The sequence below is a fragment of the Carassius carassius genome, chromosome 20 (assembly GCF_963082965.1).
Source record: "Carassius carassius chromosome 20, fCarCar2.1, whole genome shotgun sequence".
Lineage (NCBI taxonomy): Eukaryota > Metazoa > Chordata > Actinopteri > Cypriniformes > Cyprinidae > Carassius > Carassius carassius.
Window position 1 is genome coordinate 29,587,410 of NC_081774.1, and position 21,874 is coordinate 29,609,283.

General features: G+C 35.0%; 1 protein-coding gene across 3 annotated transcripts in view; it reads left to right on the top strand.

The window, feature by feature from the left end:
• The window catches only part of LOC132096831 (dipeptidyl aminopeptidase-like protein 6), a 192,456-nt gene that overhangs the window by 94,988 nt on the left and 75,594 nt on the right, over positions 1-21,874 (top strand). Inside the window, exon 1 of one of the 3 annotated variants that reach the window (XM_059502471.1) lies at positions 11,833-11,938. The exons of the other annotated variants lie outside the window; for them this stretch is intronic. Coding sequence (XP_059358454.1) covers positions 11,888-11,938 — 51 coding nt within the window. The 5' untranslated portion in view covers positions 11,833-11,887. Of the gene's footprint in view, positions 1-11,832; positions 11,939-21,874 lie in introns of those variants that run through there. 3 annotated transcript variants of the gene reach the window in all.

Here is a 21,874-nt window from a genome sequence, read left to right on the forward strand (position 1 = left end):
GTGACAGGCAAGGCAAGTCAAGTTTATTAATAGCACATTTCGTACACAATGTTAATTCAAAGTGCTTTACATAAAACTTAATAACAATCACAAAAATAAAACAAAGAATTTAAAAACTTAAAAAATATGACTTTAAAAGAATTTAAATCAGTTAATGATTTTACATAAAATACAGTGCAATCATTTCGGGTCGCATAAAATACAGTGCAATATGTAAGAAATCATAAAAAATCGGATCATTGTAGCTGCTTCAGTTCAAGCGGCACCCTGAAGCATGAGTCACTCCCACTTTTATACGAGTTATAGCACAAAATAAACATGAATGGACATCAGAAGGTGTTAAAAGATACAGTACTGAAATGTTCCTGTCTCATGTAATCGTTCGATCAGGATTTCAGACTCAGAAAGAAGCTTATTTACTGTTACTTTTATATGTGTATTTGAATAAATTTGTCAAGACACGTGTGCAGTTGAGTGGTATAGAAACGACTCAGTTTGTATTTAAGTGTGATTATTGCATGTGACAGTTAATAGCAGTTGAATGTAATAGTATGGATATGTTGTTTGGGTAAGCATGAGCAAAGAATGAAGTAGTATTTTTGCTGGGAATACTGTATTTAGGGACCTTTAGGGTCATGTTTATATGAGCTGAAGTGTTGCAGTAGATATACTTGAGTATAAACTTAAAATACTTAGCTGTTTCAGCTAATAGACTTCCCTCTTCCCATCGGATAAGCCTGAGGACTGTGAGTTACCCTGAGGACGTTCATTAGTGGCTCAGTGTCATCATCGGCAGTGTAGAAATAATTAGGAGTGTCCAGAGTCCCTCTCGACTGAATCAAGTGGAATACTTTAGCATATAAAGTGAAATCTGTCTGTCTCTTTGAGAATGGGATTGCATTCGGAAATGAATATTGAATGTATTCTCTTCTACAGGGTGGGGTTACACCAGATATTTATAAGGTGTTTCTTAAATTGTGACGTAAACTTCACACTATGGGCTTGGTAACTACTTAGTTTGTAACTAAGCCTCATCTGTTTGCAGTGTTTATTTCTAAGCCTAGAGTTGCAAGTAGGGGCAAGTGATATTGACAAAAATTTAGGGGCGTAGCCATCTTTTCAGAAGTGAGGCGGACAGAAATCACACACACACACACACACACACACACACACACACACACACACACATATATATGTCTGTGTGTGTGTAATTTCATTATAATATAACATTTCTATAATCTATATAACCTAATAGTCAACAGTTTTTTAACAGTAAGATTTTTAATGTTTTGAAAGAAGTCTCTTCTGCTCATCAAGTCTGCCTTTATTTGATCCAAAGTACAACAGAAGCAGTAATATTGTGAAATATTTATACTATTTAAAATAACTGTTTTCTATCTTAGTATATTTGAAATGTAATGTATTCCTGTGATCAAAGGTGAATTTTCAGCATCATTCCTCCAGTCTTCAGTGTCACATTAATCAGAAATCATTCCTAATATGCTGATTTGCTGATTATCAGTATTTAAAACAGCATTCTTTGATGAATAGAAGGATCCACAGATCAGCATTTATGTGAAATAAAAAGCTTTTGCAACATTATACACTATATCATTCAAAAGCTTAGTCAGTATATATATATCTATATATATTTTTGTGTTAAATAAATTATACAAATTAATACTTATTTAGCAAGCATTCTTTAAATTGATCAAAAGTGATGATAAAGACATCATTTTACAAGAGATTTCTATTTCAGATAAATGCTGCTCTTCTGAACTGTCTATTCATCAAAGAAACCTGAAAAAATTCTACTCAGCTGTTTTCAACATTATCTTGATAAGAGTTTTTTTTTAGCAGCAAATCAGTATATCAGAATTATTTATGAAGAACCGTGTGACTGGAGTAATGATGCAAAAAAAAAAAAACATCTTTGAAATCTCAATAAATTACATTTTGAAATACATTCCAATAGAAAACAGCTATTTTAAATAGGCTAGTAAATATATTTCAAAATTTCACTGATTTGCAGTACTTGGATCAAATAAATGCAGGCTTGGAGAACAGAAGAGAATTAAAAAACATTAACAAGCTTACTGTTCAAAAACTTTTGACTGGTAGTGGATACTAAAAGCAACAAATTTTTCTCTAATTTCTAGCTTTTCTTTTCTTTTTTTTTTCTTTTTTTGGCTTAGAAATCTATAACTGCTGGACAATAACAAATAATAATGATTTGTTTATATACTACAAACACTGTTTATCACATAATAAGGCAGAATAGTTGCTATGTCCATTAGCACTGCATTGTTCTTACACTTTATTTATCACCTGCTGGAGATTTTTTTGGACTTGAAAAAAACAAAACCGAGAACAACTGTCTTCATACAGCGATAGCTGGACGCTGTTGCCCATATTAGGAATTTCCTGTTATGACTTTCTGCATGAAGAGCGCCGTCCGGCTTCGAGTATGAATGAAACACACACTGCAGGAGAGTTAGCGCTCCGTGATGTTCATTTCGCCTGTTAGGTCCAAAACAAACATCAGATCATCAGGCTATCCTGTCTTTTTTAGTTTAAATCTTTATTTATTCACACTAGCTCTTGAAAACCTCTATATGAACACACATGCCCGAAAAAGTGCGGGGGACGAATATCCGTGATACTAAAAGTGGGGGGGACACGTCCCCCGCGTAATCTACGCCCCTGAAAAAATTATATCTCAGTTATTTTCTAGGATTTTGTTGTTAACGATAATTATATAGTGTATTTTGTGCTGGTATCTAAAAGTGCATATCGCATCCTATGACCCCTTTGAGGGTCAGTATTTTACACCTTTTATTTCCAGGGGCGTTTTTACCTTTATAAAAAAAAATTCTAACCTTCTTAGATATCAAATTCTTAAAAGTTAATCAATAAATTTGATTAGAATAATGAGACACTATAAGCTGTTACCAATCAAAAAAATATATATATTTGGGAAAAACACAATGCTTGTTTGTGTAATATTGATTAATTATATCAGAAAAGACAAAAACTTTTTTGCCCACATAAACTGAATAATGTAAACCATAGATTGAATCATATTGAATCATTTAAGCCTCCATTTGTAGACAGCAGCTTTTTTGAATACAAGGTCATCCATTTCAGTTCCGTTTCGATGTTTCAAACTTCTTTTGCCTCATGTAACTGCAGAATGCAAATGCAAATTTGACATATAAACATGGAATAAAAAAAATTCTCATTTTTAAATATGTAAGCAAATATTCTTGAATAGTGTCTCAAGGGGCAGTAAATAAATTAATACCTGCAATGCACAAGTGATGCAAGGCAAATGTACAGAGAATTGCAGATCGATTTCTTAGATGTTGGAAGACAATTATTCATGTAATCTTCTCTATTTTAAAAGTAAATAAATATAGGCCTAGATCTCAGCGTTTGGTCCAATAACTCCCCTGCCTTCATTTGCATGTGCTGTTAATGAGCGACCTCATCACTGCTTCTCCAGGATACTCCATTTTGATGGTTTAATAGAGTTTGCTGGATAAACACTTTATAATTTTTCAATGATTCAGAAGGACAGTTGGACAGTTGAACGCCTGCTCTGGTAATGATCTATCCCAGCTAAGCAATGAAGCTCCTGATTTACATAATCATTTCTTTGACTGAAGCAATTTGGCCTGACTGCCAGTTCAGGAGCTTCCAAAATGAAATTTGGATGTTTGGAAACAGAGCCTTCATTTCAGTCGAAGTGTAAAATCAGTTTCTCACGCAGCTGTAGAAAACATGTTAAAGGGTTAGTTCACCCCAAAATTTTTCGTCCATGTTCTACTCACCCTTGCAGCATCTTAGGTGTATGTGACTTTCTTCTTTTAGAATAATCCAATCATAGTAATATTATATATTGTCCTTGCTCCTCCAAGCCTTTCAATGGATGTAAGCAGGTGTTTGCTGTCAACAGTTCAGAAGACGTGAAATAAAGTGCGCGCATCTGTAATAAAACGTCCCTCACACGGCTCCGGGGGGTGAATAAACGCCCCCTGTAGTAAATCCATGCATTTTTTTGCAAGATAAATATCCAGATTTCAAACTTAATAAAAAATGTTATCACATCTGCTGACTGTGGGACGCGGAAGACATGCAGGCGAAAGATGGAAGACATATGCATCGCACATGCACCTCTGGGAAATGTAGGAGCAAAGGAAACAAAGTATCCTTACTTTAGCAAACCAGTCTCCTCTTGGCTTATTTTCATTTTTCCTTACAAATCCTCGCTTTGTGCTTCTAATTCATGACCAGCATTTTGTCTTGTTCTCTCTCCATGCTCGTCACTAACCACCACGCAGCGCTGACAAACTACAACATCTGCCTTCACGTCTTCCAGTTCCCCACAGTGAGCAGAAGTGAGAAAATAGGTGTTTATTACGTTTAAAATCTGGATATTTATCTTACAAAAATGCATGGATCCGCTACAGGGGGCCATTATTCACCCCTGGAGCCGTGAGAGGGACGTTTTATTACAGATGCGCACAAATTTTCATTCTCGCGTGAACTAACCCTTTAATGTAAAAACGCTAATCAAGGTTCGATTAGTAGAGTGCATATTTACACAGCATTGATTGTGTAGTAAAATCTGCTGAAGGTCACAGGGGGGCAGCAGTATACAGAGGAAACACTTGTGAAGAGTTTTCTCAGCAGTTCATCACGATTTCAGCTGTGACACAAAAACAAGGGATATGTGGAGCATTGTGGGATATACAGTTACAGACATTTAACAAAATCAGAGGGACCAAAAATTATTATTATTTTTAGTCCTGAACTGAATTAGTTATTTCATATATCTGTTTATTTCATATTACAGATATTTATGAATAATCCACAAGACAAAATAATAGCTAAATAATAACACTTTTGAACAGGTTTAAAAAAAATGTTTATTTGTCTGTTATTTTGTCTTGTCGACTATATGTAAACATTATGTGAAATAGCTCTTTTAGAGCATTACTAAAAAACCAACAAACAAACAAAAACCATGCAATTTGTAATGATACCTGTCAAAATTATTAGCATTTTGCATATTCTGCAAGGTGATTGTAAACTTATGACCACAGCTATAGCTTTTACTCTCAGGGTTCCGATGTATATGTACTGTATAATTTTTTTAATAACTCCTGTAATAACTCCTGCAATAATAAATGGTTGTAACAATATGGAGAAAAAAATGTGTCATTTGTATTCAGAGTAAAATATGCGATTTGGTGTTACATCTAAGAAGGTTAAAACTATTCAGTAATTTCTAGGCAACTATGAAATATTACTGTAGCATACTTAGGCCATAACCATATTTAAAGTAGAAAATGGTATGGCAGTTCAGTGGTGAAATGCAGTGAAATTTCACCAGAAGCCTGTGATTTGTCCGATTAGAAGTGCATGCGAAATGCTTCTCTCGAACCAGCAGCTCTCTTTCTACAGTTTCTCTGAGGGAAAGGGGTGTGGAGCTCATAGGGAGACGAGGGTCAGAGTTTAGCACTCTACACCGCTACAATTCATGCTTTGGCACCAATAAATGAGGTATTCCTAGATGAGTTCTGTCTACACTATTGTCTCCGTTCCTCTTCTAGTTTGCAATTGCGCTTTTCAAAATAGCACATTGTCCTGATGCCACAACTTTTTGCGTGTTTGGCTTATGCTTTGGATGAAGGTTTGAGATGTTTTTTTTTTCTTCTGCCAACAATAAATAATGCATAATACATATGTAAAAAAAATGCAGCAGTAGAGGTTCTGCTGGTGAACTAAAAATATTTTGCTGCTAACATATTCATTTAATACTGCATTCAGTATGTAAGATTTATGTAACAAGAATATTCATTTGAATACAATATGAGCCCCTGAGATATTATGCAAAAACATATATTTTTTTTTCCTATCAGAACTTGTTGTTAATGTGTTTAATACAGTGTAGTATAAATTGAAGTAGTGACAGATCTTTACTTCTGAATTGTGGATGTTAAAATCTATATTTTATCCCGCCCCCCCCAAAAAAAAATAATTAGGTCATTTACTCACCGTCAGGTTGACCCAAAACTATATGAGTTTCTTTTTTCTGATGAAAACAAAAGATAATAGACTAGCCATTGACTTTCATACTATGTAATTCAATGATTACCATCAACAGCATTCTTCAAAATAGCTTCTGTGTTCAACAGATCTCTGCTTACGTTACTAGAAAGAAGTGTTTGAATTGTTTGCTATACCATTAATTTACAAAATTTACATTTTGTGTTGATTTTAAACAATTCTTATTGCTCATCCTCATCCTCTTGCACATACTTAAAAAAAGTAACCAGAATAATGTATTTAATTTTCAGTATGCTGCACACTTTCAGCCAGTTTCTGCTGTTAATATGAAATGTGTCGTTGTTTGTTGCACTTAAATGAATGTGTCCTCCATTGAGGCCTTGTTTGTCTTTTTTCTCCTGTGCTTTTTAAATAAACCACTGAGCAGACAAAATATAATGGACAGCTTTCCGCTTCTTTCATCTCGTGCAGCCGCGTGAAGTGCATGCGTTGTGTAATCGTCATGCTGGTAAATCTATTCACGGCAGAGTCTCAGAGTGTGACTAATGCAGGGTCTCTGTGCATTAGCTAAGAGCGTCAGAGGCACGAGAAAGGCTGGAAGTAGATCCAAAAATAGATAGTTGTGCCGTTTCCCTCATTGTTTATGTTTGGTAATAAGGTGTTGCTCGCTTCATGAAACATCTTAAGATGAGACTGACAACATGAAGATGAATCCGTGCCAGTCTCAGCGCTCGTCGCTTGGCCTCGTGGCCTTCAGATGTTGTTTATAGAGCGAGCACTGCATTGCTGCTTAAATTAGTGCTCAAGCTTTCCATCAGCAAAGTGTTTCCACTGATACTGAAAGATGTGCTGTCCAGCTGGATACTTTAATTTGTGCTGATCAGATTCTGGGTCTTCTGACCACAGATCAGACCGTGCCTTTTCCCTCATCTGTCCTTTTCAGTTTTCTGTAACTTTTTCAAACCAGTATTCACTTATGCAGCATTTTATTCCAGCAAGCAACTGTAGATTTCTGATTTAAAACTGATTTCATTTATGTTGTATATTTGTATCTCTGTTGTAACCTCCACAGATACTCTTTTCTATTTCAAGCAGTAAGATCAATTCATTAGTGTAACTTTTGTGCCATGCATGAGAAATGACTAAATGACAATGCGGTGTAGGTGGTGGAAATGATTGTTCACTTCCTCGTCGCTTCGCTAGCCAAGTTACAAAACTGGCATGGCAATTGGTGTTAGTTGCCATGACAACATTGATTGGAATGTGAGATGGCGAGAAAATAAATTAAGTATGCTTCTATTCAAGGGTATTAAGGAACAATTAAGCAACCAAAATAGTAAACGAATTACTATAACAATTTAATTATGACAGATCAATTCACATTTCTTTGTTTGTTGCTTGTCAAAATCACTTCTTAGCAATAAATTAGATCAGGTTTAAAGGAATAGTTCACCCAAACATGAAAACACTCACAGGCCATCCAAGATGTGGTTGAGTTTGTGTCTTCATCAGATTTGGAGAAATATAGCATTGTGTCACCTGCTCACCAATGGATCCTCAGCAGTGAATGGGTGCCATCAGGATGAAGAAGCTGATAAAAACATCACAGAACTCCACACCACTCCAGTCCATCAGTTAACATCTTGTGAAGCGAAAAGCTGCATTTTTTTACAAAAACAAATCTATTATCTGGAAATTTTTAACTTCAAACTGAGTCCTCTATCCATAATGTCATTTTCTCCAGAGAAACATTAATCTTATCTGAATCAGGAGAAAAATATGCAAAGATCAAGCAACATTTACAAGTTAAAACAGTCCAAAACAGTTATAAACAAATGTGTTGGTGGATATTGATGTGCTAGTGCAACAGGGGATGGATTTTTCAGTGGAGCATTATTATGGATTATGGACAGTTTAAAGTTAAAATCCCTGTAATATTGTTTTTATAAGCTGTTTAGACTCTCATTCTGATGGCACCCATTCACCATGATGGATCCACTGGTGAGCAAGTAATGTCATGATATTTTTTTCCAAATCTGATGAAGAAACAAACTACTGGATGGCCTGAGGGTGAATAAATTAGTAGCAAGTTTTCATTTTGGGGTGAACTATTCCATAAAAGTTTAAAATACTGAAATTCCCTTTACTATACAAAGAGCAGGAAAACTCTTGCCTTTATTTTAACAGGACAGTTTAAGGAAATTCAGAACACAATATGATAAGAGGGAAAGAGAACCAGGAAAAGACTGGAAGCCAGGACTCAAACTCGAATTTGGCTCCAAACTGAGACCACTTTTTATGGATACTCTCTGCCTGATTAGAAATGATAATGACTTGACAGTTGTCCAGAAGATGATCATCAACATCCTCCACAAGGAGGATAAGCCACAGAAGGTCATTGCTGAAAGGGCTGCTGTTCACAGAGTGCTTTATCAAAGTATATTCATAGAAAGTTGACTGGAAGGAAAAAGTGTGGTAGGAAAAGGTGCACAGGCAAAAGGTATGACCACAGCCTTGGGAAGATTGTCAGGAAGAGCCGATTCAAGAACTTGGGAGAACTTCACAAGGAGTGGACTGAAGCTGGAGTCAGCGCATCAAGAGTCACCACACTCAGATGTCTTCATGAAGAGGACTACACCTGTCACATTCCTAGAACCAAGACACTCCTGAACTAGAGAATAACACCTGAAGCATTTCACCTGGGGTGCGGAGTAAAAGAACTGGACTGTTGCTCAGTGGTTCACAGTCCTCTTTTCGGATGAAAGTAAATTTAGCATTTCATTTGGAAATCAACGTCTGGAGGAAGAATGTAGAGGCACAGAATCCAAAGTCCAGTATGAAGTTTCTGAAGTCAGTGATGATTTGGGGAGCTGTGACGTCTGCTGGTGTTGCTCCATTGTGTTATTTCAAGTCCAAAGTTAATGCATCCATCTAGCAGGAGATCATGGAGCACTTTATGCTTCCATCTGCTGACAAGCTTTATGGAGATACTGATTTCATTTAGCAGCAGGACTTTAGCACCTGCCCGCTTCAAGGTGGTTTGCTGACCATGATGTCACTGTGCTTGATTGGCCAGCCAACTCACCTGACCTGAGCCTCACAGAGAATCTATGGGGTATTGTGAAGAGGAAGATAAGTAACATCTGACAAACAATACAGATGAGCTGAAGGCTGCTTTCAAAGCAACCTGAGCTTCAGTAACTCCTCAGCAGTGCCACAAACTGATCACCTGCATGCCACACCGCACTGAAGCAGAAATACAGGAAAAAGGAGCCCCGAGTATTGAGTGCATAATTAAACCTGCTTTGGAGATCTTGAACATTTGTGTTTTGTATATCTTTTTTTTTTTTTTGATTGATCTTTGAGAAAATATTTAAATTTTCGGAGATCCTGAATTTTTAATTTTCCTAAGCTGTAAGTCATAACCATCAGAATTAAAACAAAAAACTCTTGAAATATTTCAGTTTGTGTGTAATGAATCTAGAATATAAGAAAGTTTGCATTTTTGAATTAAATTGCTAAAAATAAAGAACTTTTTCATGATATTCAAATTGTTTGAGATGCACCTGTCGTGGAAGTACATTTTATCTGAAACAGATGAATGTGAATGTTTAGAAATTAAAAGTCGAGTGAGATGCACTAAAATCATAGTTGCTGAGGAAACTATGTTATGTTTTTGAGCTCTTTTATCATGACTCATGTTTCATACTTGTACCTGAGTGCTCTGCATATGTATTAGCTGACAAATCATACACTATGGCAAACATGTTTTGGGCAGGATTGTGCAAAGAACTGTGTCATAAAAAATCTTTTTTTTTATCGAAAATCAGCCACAATAATCATAATTTGTGTTAAAGGGAACAAAAGTGGTTGGTCTTTTACTGCCACTAGTGTACATCTCAGCTGAAAACTGCAGAAAAGTATGTATTATGGATGTTTAGGTGTGCTTTTGTAGAAAAGTTTTCCAATGAGCCTGTTGGGATTTAATGATGAGATCATTTTTAAATCCTTTTCAGAGTTTATGTATTAGTATCACATTTATGTAATCATTAAAATAACCTTCATATTTTTCCTCTGATTACCATCTGTCTGACATAAACAGCAGCTTATATTTCTTTTTGTTAGTGCATCATTGGATCAGTGCAGAGGTGTCAGAGTCATTTTCTTGATGAATAAAGCTTTGCGAGCAGTCGTGCTGTCACTCTCTCTATACTTATTTCGACCTGAACTTACTGTTGCTCATTAAGCTGAATATTTCAGCCTGCTCCTTCCTCATTTCCATATGAATGTGATAAAATTGTGGAGGCACACTGACTTCTGTATAAAGGAAATGGGAAGGTGCCGTGTGACACATCTTGGGAGACTGGAATTGGCTAAATTAGGGCTCAGTGCTGCTAAAAGAGACTGTTGAATGAGGAGTCGGTGCATGTGTAGCGTCTGGATCGGTGTGGACCCAACGCAAGCTCTCTGACACCAGTGAGCAACTGATATTAACCCTGTAAAACCTACTATAGCATATTTGATATATGCCAATTTTTAAGACTCTATCACAATGTGAATGTGATCAGTGTGTTGATGAAAAGCCTGTGGTACACAGTCTACTGCATGCATTCTGTTATCTGTTTGATAGTTGATACTTTTTTAGCAAGTTAAATGCATTTGTTGAGAAATCTTGTCTGATTTTCATGAAACAAAATTAGAGTAACTTTATTAATATTTCAAGATAAACCCTTATCAAACTGACACTTAGTTTTAGATTATTCTTGCATCATTTGAAGCACTTAAGTATAATCTTAATAAGATATAGATGATATGCTCGTTATGTAGGCTAATTAGTCTGCGAATGTAAAGTGTTGTAATATACTGTATATATGTAAGGTATCTGAATGTAATCTTACTTTTGCCATATAAATATCAGCAAATTCACTTTTTTTTGCATATTATGGAAGTTCTTTCTCACTTTATCCTTTGAATTTTATTTATTTATTTTTTTTATATTTTTGGGGGGTTAATATGCACTACTTTTTTCTTCTTTGAAAAAAAATATTTTCTACTTTCCCTATTTTTTGTGTACTAGTTTTTACTCTTTCAAAAAGTACTCTGGTGGAACTAAAGATTACCATACTTCTGTACCATAATAATAACATTATTTCATCAGTCCTTGATCATTTTTAATATTATTTATTGAATATAACGCTGTTGAATCTATCAAAAATTAGAATTCACATTTTTAGACTGATTCTGTTAGAACTTGTTGGACAGTACTTTCACTGGATGTATAACTCATCTATAACTAAACACATTTTGGGATAACGAATTGTTTATGATTCTTGCAAGACAATTAATAAATTCTGGATTACTTTTTATTCAAATGAAACCAAAACACTGAAATGTTTTCAAATGAACCTTTGTGTTCACTTATAGGCGATACCATGATAAAATGAATAGATTACTTACTAAATTACTAAATATAAAATACTATATAATAAACATGATTTAATGCAATTTTTTTATGATTAAATACATTTTATTTTAGTATTTTATAGTACATTAAGACATACGATGGAGACATAACTACTGCATAAAAAGAATCTCAAGCGAGTTCCACAGCTGCGAAGCGCCTCGCGCAGTTTGAATGTTTGCTGTTCAGCGCGCGCTCAGCGCGAGACATATGCAGCGCTTGTCTCGAGTCTAAATAAAGCGCTTTTAGTCGCTTCCCTCCCTCTCCCTCTCTCTCTCCATCACTGAATGGTTCTCGGTGAGAGTAACGCTGCAGATCGCCTGCATCAGTGTTTATACCCGCGTCCTCAGCATGACTTCAGCCGAGTCCAGCGCGCCGGGGAAAGCGTCTCAACAAGATCAGGTATTAGCGACATTAAAGTCAGAAAGCAATTCTTTTATACTTCATGACTGATGTGTGTGGACTGGAGTGTCAAAACGTGAGGAGAGTATCGTGCTTTTGCTCTCTCTGTCAGTTCTGGAAGCGTGTTGACTTGAGCTCGGTTTGACAGACTGTCGCTGAAATGCGGACGGCACGTTTATTGAACATGGATTAGATTTTATTTTGCATCACATTATTTTAGTTGTTGTCGTGCCATTTTAATACAAAAGACACATCATAGTAGTTAGTTACAGTATTGTAGTTATTGGCGTAATGGCTTCTGAACATGAGCTTTGCCATTACAGAAATACATTATACAGCCTATTAAAAAATACTGTTATTTACCAAAAATGTTTTCAAAATTTAACTGTTTAGTGTATGTTTGATTAAATTAATGCTGCCATTGTCAAGTCACTTCACATTAATTGTTTCAAAGTAGTTTTACAGTGATAAACAAGAAAAGTGATTTAATGATCCAGACAAAATTCAGTTCTGAATTGAATTGTCTCCAAAAGACAATTAGTAAGCGGGTGAGCAGATATAATCTTCATTATATAATTTAGTCTTAATCAGGGAAATACTGAATAATTGTTATTTTTTATATATTTTAATTTATTATTATTATTAATATTATTAATTTTTTTTTTTTGCTATCAGTATCACTTTACCACTCATCTTTCATATACAGTATTCTTCGTGCATGTGGCTTTCATACATTATGAAATGTCTTGCTGAATTTCTGTCAAAAACTCACAGGTGTCAGGTTTGGTGACTGGTGGCAGAAAATTGCTATATTGTATTATTGCATACAGGATTTTGTTAAGTATACATTTTAAAGTTTATAATAGTGTGATTCCTTAATCTATTTTGAAAAGGTAACACCCCTTCCATAAGCAGTGTCCCTTTCTTCTGTACTTGTCTGCATTTCACTTCTGCTCTTTTGCTGTTTGATGATTGAAACATGGCTGCAAGTACAGTATTGTTGTCTCATGATGAATTGTTTGTGGTGTTCCTCAAGTCACTTTGGATAGAAGTACCTATTAAATGTCAAATAATCAAATAATCAAATACTGGCTTTTAATAGTGAGGACCCCCCCCCCCCCGAAAAAAATAAAGACCCTGCATTGTGTCCCAAACACTAAAGAATATCACACTATGCTAACATTAACTAAACCACATAAAATGTAAAGTAAAACTTTACACTGATTTTTTTTTTACATCTAAGCTAACTGGTCTTCTTTAAGTAAAAATATCATTAAGTATAAATTAATTATAACCTAAATACATTAATTTATACCAACAAATGAAATGGGTTAAATCGGATAGAAAAAGTTACTAAATGTAACAAACTGCAGGTTATCACTTTTTACCGTGAAAGAAGCTTAACTTATTTATAATGCAATAAGGTTTATTTTTTATTTTTACTAAGACAATAACAATATAACTATTTTACTGTAATGTCTTGTTGAATATAATATTAATTTGAACCATAAACTTTATGCTTTCTATTTACAAAAAAATCTATAGGTTGTAGTATATTTTAAAATTATGTTTAATTTTTTTTATTTTTTTTACATTTATTAACTTACATTAAGTAACAGATTTTTTTACATAGTTTTTTACAATGTTCTAATTTATGGGTGGTGTTGGCGCAGTGGATAAGACACGTGCCTATGGTGTGAGATACCCGGGTTCGAATCCACTGTGAGACAATGTGTTCCTGAGCAAGACACTTAACCCTTAGCTGCTCCAGAGGCGTGCAACCTCTGACATATATATAGTCGCTTTGGATAAAAGCGTCAGTAAATATATTTATTGTCATTTAATTTAATGAATTTATGAATATATTTATTTTTAATTAATTAATTAATGTTTATACTATTTTTGTATTTATTTATTTTACTGTATAAAGTTATATAATCCACAGTTTGTATTTTTATTATACTGGTTTGATATTTATATATATATATATATATATATATATATATATTATATATAGTTTTTTTTTTTCAGATGATGGGTAACATCTGGACTGCCTGAATATTTTATAGAGAATATTCACATATCTCATATGTTTTCACAACAGATGGCCAGCGTAAACAACACTCTGTTTCCCTGATCTGCAGTTATTGTGTCACCAGAAGCACTGCACTGAAACCTGCATTTCTCATCGTTCAAATCAATTAAGCCAAACTGCTGCATCTGTTGTGCTCTGATTACTTCTATGTTATTCATTAATCACACATTCACCTTAACTTTTTTCATTGTTCTCCGAGCATGACCTATCAAGCATGTTACATCTTGAGTCATTTAACTGAGGTCTTCCTAATAAAAGGTCTTCCAGAGGTTTTTCTAATAAAATTAAGCCGCTTGAAGAAATTGAGATATTTAAAAAGCTAATTCTTATTCACCTTCTCAAGCTGCTTTTCGCACTTCAGCCCTAAGTAGGGCTCTCTGATGACATATATTAGGGTTTAAGCAGTGGAAGAATTATTTGTCTTAGAATAGCTGCCTTTGGTTCTGCTGAAAGGAGGGGCTATATTTGGAGTGGTGGCAATATAGTGGGTCTGATAGACGAGATTAATTGGAAATTGCGTTTGATTTTCAGAGTCCGGATGAAAAAGAACATCCCCCATGAAGTACAATTATGAGCAATCAGTTCAGGCTCAGCAGTGACAGACGGGTGCATGTATTCCTGTCCGCCTGCCCTTCAAAGTGCGCCTGTCTGTCTGTCTGTCTGAGCAATAACAGCTGCGTGTTGGGAACAGCTCAGCTTTGGCAGGTCTTTGGATCGGGTTTATTGCCGTTATAATGCTATACGATGATGACATTCTAATCGAAGAACTTGCACTCTGCTTCAACCTCAAATGTGATCAAGGAGATTTGATAGAGCTGCAGTCATACTTAATATTCAGGCTGTTCGATTTACTGGTGGATCTCATTTAAAGCTGTCTCCTTATTAACTTTAGATAAAAGCACTTATCACTTACACATCTAGATGTGGGCTTACTTAACCATGCTTTCTACGGGTTGTGTGGGAATTACTGTGATATTAGATGTCTGTACTCTTCTTTCTCATATATATGGAGGTGATGGATTTTAATATCTGCCATATATAATAAGTGTGACTCTATTACTTGACAATCCTTTCTCTTTCTTTCTCATTCTGGTGAATCTTACAAAAACCTATTAGATAATAGGGAAATAAATATAACAATATTTTCCCCCTCCATCATTTTCTTAGCCTTGTTTTGTTTTTTAAGTAAATCCAATTTTTTCTCAATGTTGATTAAAATATTATTTTATAGCTTTATATTACATATCATAAAAGATTGTAATATACAATGGATTTCAAATCTTAAAACAACTTGAGTTAAAGACTAGAATACTATGTTGTCTAAATGGTGTTATGTCATTGAGATTTTTGGCATTACAGTAATGTTTATGTAATATTTACAGGATATTTATTTAGGAATAAAATGTGCTTAACTATCACAAAAGAATAACAACTCTTGATCATCTTAAATATTCTTCAATTTCTTTCTGTTATTTTATGCAGCCAGATATGACACAGAAGGGTTTTTGATTTAAGATTCACTCACAAACACATTCACACATACAGTATAGACACATCTGCACTAGTGTTGGGCGATATGGTCATTTTTCAGATCGTCATATCTTCAGCCTGTGAGACTGACAATACATGATATTATCGTGCATGTGTGGAGCAAGAGAGAGACTTTTTGCTCTTGTCATATCATAACTATTTTGGTTTTAAACCGCGTAGGTGCGCGAGAGAGAGCCTATGGAATCACCAATAATCGAAAAAATATACTTTCAAACAAACTGATAAACTAACGTTAAATACAAAAATACTGTATTTAAAACAGCTAGTTCATACCGCGCATCATGTGACAAATCTGCCAAAGTTATCAGTCTAAATGTTCAGCAAAATCAGTCAACGGTAAAAAAATCAATATAGCTTTCATTTAAAGTCAAACAGTTTAACACATAAACAGACATAAACGAACACATTAAATAAAAAGTTTTCAAAACAGGTAGCCTAAGTTGATATATTTGGAGTGAAGTTGAATTGAACTGATGCATCAGTCACACAGCGCTCCGGACTGCGCACCTCATGACGAGCCGAAATGAAAAATTGCACATTTATAGGCCGTTCAGGTTACTTGTTAAAGTGCAATGAAATACCGTATACCTGCAGACGATGTACGTCTGTTTGTGGACGGAGACTCATTCACCAGCTACAGGCTCTAATTCTCATTTGTGCGTGCGCGCGTGTGTGTTTGTGTGTGAAATGCGGTGCTGAAGTGAAATAGCTGGGCAGTTTGATAGGCGAATTATAAAAAAAATACAAATAATAATTATTACTATTAATATGATTTAATAAATTAATAGGAAAATGAGCCTGATATAATCTTGACTATCAACAGAGACATCTGCTATCGTCTATATCTCGTCGATACACAATACTATCGTCTATCGGCACAACCCTAATCTGCACTGCCTTTGCATATCATCTGACTGCTATTTCAGCTTCATAATGACATTTTAACATGATTTTTGCTTATCCTGTGGAAAATACGAGTGGTGTTTGTTATGGAAAATCACTAGCACAATACTGTGAGTACTGCAGTTGCTAAGTAGTCTAAATGGTTTTTAGCCATTGCCATATGCCAAGGTGGGTCTGTGTGGTTACTTATTGGCTAAATTCACTGGATCCTACTGTAGGTCTCTCCAGTATGTTTGTGTGATGTATTTTGAGTAGTTTTTTATCTTCCAGATGAAACTAGATTGAAAAGTAGTAATAGTAATAGTACAGCTCTGCTCAACAGGAAGTGTCATCCACATCCACATGTACAAACGTGTTTGTGTTTTTGAGTTTGTGTGTTTCCAACCGAGCTATTTTTCTACCTCTGAGACAAACCCCAACATGCCTTCCCTGATGCTGTTTCTGTTGCTGCTGGATGTAACTCTTGGTTTCTAGAAATGTGGTCAGTTCCTTTGTCTGCAATGAAGCAGATTGCTTCATGACTCATATTACACATCATAATTTCAGATGTTTTTTTGTATTGATATTTTCTCATTGCAGGGAAAAAAGAAAAAACCAAGAATAAAAAAAACATGGTTGGTTTAATCAAAGCTAGTAAGACCAATGAAACAGTAAAAATGGCAATATTGTAAAATATTATTACAATTCCAAATATCTGCTTCTTATTTGAATATATTTTAAAATGTAATTTATTCCTCTGATCAAAGCTGAACTTTCAGCATCATTGCTTAATTTTTCAGTGTCACATGATCTTCAGAAATCATTCTGATATGATATCTTTTTTTAAGTTTGATAAATATAATTGTTTTAATTTGTTGACAGCATTTATGTGTAGCATGTTAAATGTCTTTATTGTCCGTTTTAATCAGTTGAATACACCTTTGCTGAATAGAAGTTTATTTTTTCTCCACATAAAGCTTACTGACCCAAGACTTTTTAACAGTATACGTGCTGTTTTATATTATAATTTTTTTGCACAACTGTTTTAATCAGTCATCTTGATTGAGATGATTATAATGGGCCTGTTATGGATCTCTTTTATGCATCATTTAGCTGTTGATGTTGATGTGCCAGTCAACTCTCCTGCTTATTTCACAGTTGTAAAGTGCCCTTCACACACAGATGGCGCTAAGTGCTTTCCTCCACAAATGCTGTTGCTGTCAGGATCGACACGATGGAAGATAAAAGGTGATCACGTTATTGCAAGCTAAATATATGGTGTTGTCAGAGGAGAGCGACGGAGATATTGTTTCAGATGCCTCGTGCGTCTTCACTCACTGATGTTTTTATAATAAAATAAAGTGCTTGCTGTCAGAACAGAGAAAGGAACGATTATTAACAGCCAAAGCATTTATAAATTGGTTGTAAAGTGATATCCCATTATAACATAACAATATGTCACTTGATGACCTCTGGGGAATGAAGTGAAACATGCCTGGCGGGTGTTGTGACAGAGATCGGCCGATGATTTATGCATTCGCATGAACAAATAAGAGCACTATGGTGTTTCGCTCGGTGATGAAGATGCCTCTATGTATGAGAAAACTGTGCTGCTTTGTGTGTGAGTGCTGCAACAATGGCTTTCATTCCTCCTCCATCATTTACAGTTTTTTTCTTTTGTAGTTGGCTAGGTTGCCCATTAGGTGTAACAAATGAGAGCCGCTTCGTTTCGGCGTCGTCTTCAGTCTCTTCTCGCTCAGAGTTCCACCTTTAGCTTTCCTGGTTTCTCTAAAGGCTTCTTTAGGCTGAAACTAATGAAGACTTCTGCTTCAGTGTCACTTTTCATGAAATAGTTCAAGGTTATCCCTAATCGTGGCTTGTTTTTCTGTTTTTCCAGTCTTGCAGAAGCAAACTTTTCTGCATAAAGTTTGGCCTAATTTGTTTGGCAGGTATAAAATCCTTAACTGACATATAAATGACCGATTACTGTTCATTTAGTTAATTTCTGATGTTTATGGGTGATGAAACCCCATAATTACAGCTAGTTTGACAAAATGCTACAATGTTTGGTATCATTGGCTAATTAATTATTAACGTTGTGTGTACACTCTGTCAAACCTGGACTGTCGGTACTGTGTATATAAAAGAGCTCAATGAAAAAAAATATGATGCTGTGAGTAAATGATGACAGGATTTAGATTTTTGAACTATCGCTTTAAAGCTAACATGAGTTTGCTTTTGAGCATCTTAGTATGTGAGTCTCAGTATGATTAGGAGATCTCCATGGAGATGACACGTTATATCTGAAGAGCTGCTCAATGGTTTCTCATGGTTTGGAATGTGCTTTGACTCGATCATTGGTTATTTAAAATGATCGAGAATCTCAGAGAATCTGACAATGAATACTGCTTCCTCAACTGCAGCAAAACCGTTTTAATTCAGGTTGTAGGCTACAAGAAACACATCTTGTATATCTATAATGGTTAACATAATATAAACTAATTCTAGGTGAGCTAACAGATTAATGGCGGATGAAAGAAAGCTTATATTGCTGCAGGCACATCTGTTTGTCTTCTTCCTCATATAAAACAGTCAGCTGCTGCAAAGGTCATCCCGAAATCAATAACATTTCAATTACAAGCAAACAAGACTGTGGCATATTACGCCCCGCTGTAGATTTCTTGAGAGATCTCCTTTTGATACTTTCTCTGTGATGTATAGGTCTATATCAAACCAAATGCCATTTATTTAATAGATAACACAAGAACACCTTTAAGCAAAGCATTAAATGATGACACAAAATATAGATAGTTCAAAATGAAACCTGGTGTGGTTAGATGTGTTGTGAAATGTTAGTGGATCATGTTCATATACAGTATAATTCACATGTTGAACTACACGCTGAAGGACACCTGTAAAAACTTCAGGACAAATGACTGCATACTGTACATCCACAGGACTGAACTCACAGCAAAATTGTCTCAGAAAGAGAAAGTTAGTTCTGAGAAAACCTGTAGCATCAATTGTTTGCAAATGCCAGTTGTTTGATGTTTTGAATCATTCAAAGACATTAACATTTTTGTCGTGACAGGCTGAATGTCCAAGTACTTTTTAGTGCCACCATATATAATTAAATCTCTATGTTTCGGACATTTCTCAAAATACAGATGACTTCTTGTTTCAGGAAGGATTAATTTTTCATGTAACTTAACCTGAAATATGCTCAAAACTAGTCCTAGTGACACTCAAGGTCAAATATTAATTTACAGCAGTGTGAGGCTTTAATCCAAGAACAGAGAGCCCAAAATATAAGAAACAGAAAGAAGAACTCTACACATCAGTGGTCACCATATATAATTTTTTTCATCAAATATTTATGATATTTATGTAGTTTTGTAATATTATATAGTTATAGTATTATACAGTTTAATTTAACAATAATAGCACTGATACCTTTTAGATTGTATAGAACTAATGCTTATAATTAACTGCTTAATATATATATATATATATATATAAAATTAAGAATGTCATTGTAATATAATTGAGATACTTTTATATTTATAAAGCATAAAAATATCATAATACTTATGATTTTTAAGAAACAAGTTCTCTTACTTCTTTGTCACCTTCCTTTGTCAGTTTAGCTTGTTCCTGTTTCATGTCCTCAATCTGGCAACCCATGTGAGCATTGAGTGATGTGTCATACAGCAAAGTATTGTGACCCATACTCAGAAATCATAAACCCATCCAAAGTGTGCACACACACAGCATTGAACACACACAGCATTGAACACACACACACACCCGGAGCAGTGGGCAGCCATTTATACCTTTGACATTTATTTTATTTAATTGGTTTTATTATTAGTTTCAGTTTTAGTTAACTAGAATTACCCTGGTAAAAGCTAGCATTTTGACTCCTTGAGACAAACAGTAGGGGATGTTAGGTAATAGGTGAGATTACAGAAGCAAAGGGCAGCTTTAATTAGCACCTCCTAATTAAACGACTGATCTGGTATACCATTACAACAGCAGATCAGTGAAGCACAAACAGTAGCACATCAGCAGTACAGCAGAGTGCCTGCTGCAGATGTCCTTAAGGTAATAAATAGAGTTTATTGTGTAGGTGGAACAACACAGATGCCGTATCATTTAACAGCTGCTGTGCAGGACGCACAATGATGCTTCCTCTTTAACTAATGCTCTGCCTCACTGTATGGATGATCCATATACTTCTGCACCAAACACGTAAAATGTGATATTTTTCAAGTGCAATTGAGAGGGCTTGTGTCTGTTCAATTATACGATCAAAAGCTCTCAGTCGCCTCTTCAGTCTGAACCACATCACGGACAGAGGGCTTTGTTTAAACCTGTCCTCTTATTGCGTTATGTGTCCTGCAGTGGCTTTTCTTTCAGAAGCCTCTCTGACCCTTGTGTCATTGGGCTTATTGCACCTATGGAACTTATTTTTGTCTCCACAGAAGATCCTCTAATTTTATAGCAGGATGTCGTTTCATATAAAAGGCATCAGATGGATGTTTGACCAGTTAGCCCTGAATCTGATCCTCTGACAGCATGCATTCTTAATTTAGAACTGAACATTGATTGTATATTAATGGCTTTCCATAGATTCATCCTTGATGTGTATGGAGTCTGTTTCAAGTTGATGATGTGGAAAGTTCACTTGAGTTAAAAGCCAATCAGAACTGACCGAGTACAAACACTCCAAGCTTTACACAGATTTTAGGTTGTTTTTTCATTTTCAGATTCTAATTTGTAGTAGTAGTTTAAATTTTGACAGCACAATAAATCATTTTGCAAAAATGCTTAAAAATTACTTTTAAATCTCCTTACCATAAATCTAACTCTGTTTAAAACTTTTTTTTTTTCTGTTTTAATTGAAATAAATCTGAAATAAATTAAAATATAAAATAAATTAAGAACCTGCTTTGCCTTGGCAAATAACTGGAATAAAATAAGTTTAAGTACTAAAAATACTAAAGATAACTGAAATGAAAATAAAAGAATAGAAACAAAAATAAAAAAGCCTATAAAAATATCAATAACACATAACATAATGACTAAAGCTTAAATTAAAATTTTAATGTAAAGTCAGTTTCAAGTGACCAGCATTTCTTAGCCCTACTCCTTTCATCTGTTCAATACGTTTGAAGTCTTCTAAGGGACAGGACACACCATGCCGACTTCAAAGAACTTGTGGCGACAAAAGCAGATGGTGTTGTTGCCTCACATCGGCAGTGTAGAACCAAAAAGCTGCACTTGAACACAACGCTCAGACTATAGCCAACTGCAAACTAACACATGTGTGGGCTTAGCTGAGCACATCTCAGGGTCTTCTCTTCCCATGCTGCAGGACATCTACCTCAATTGCTGCAGAAGTAGAG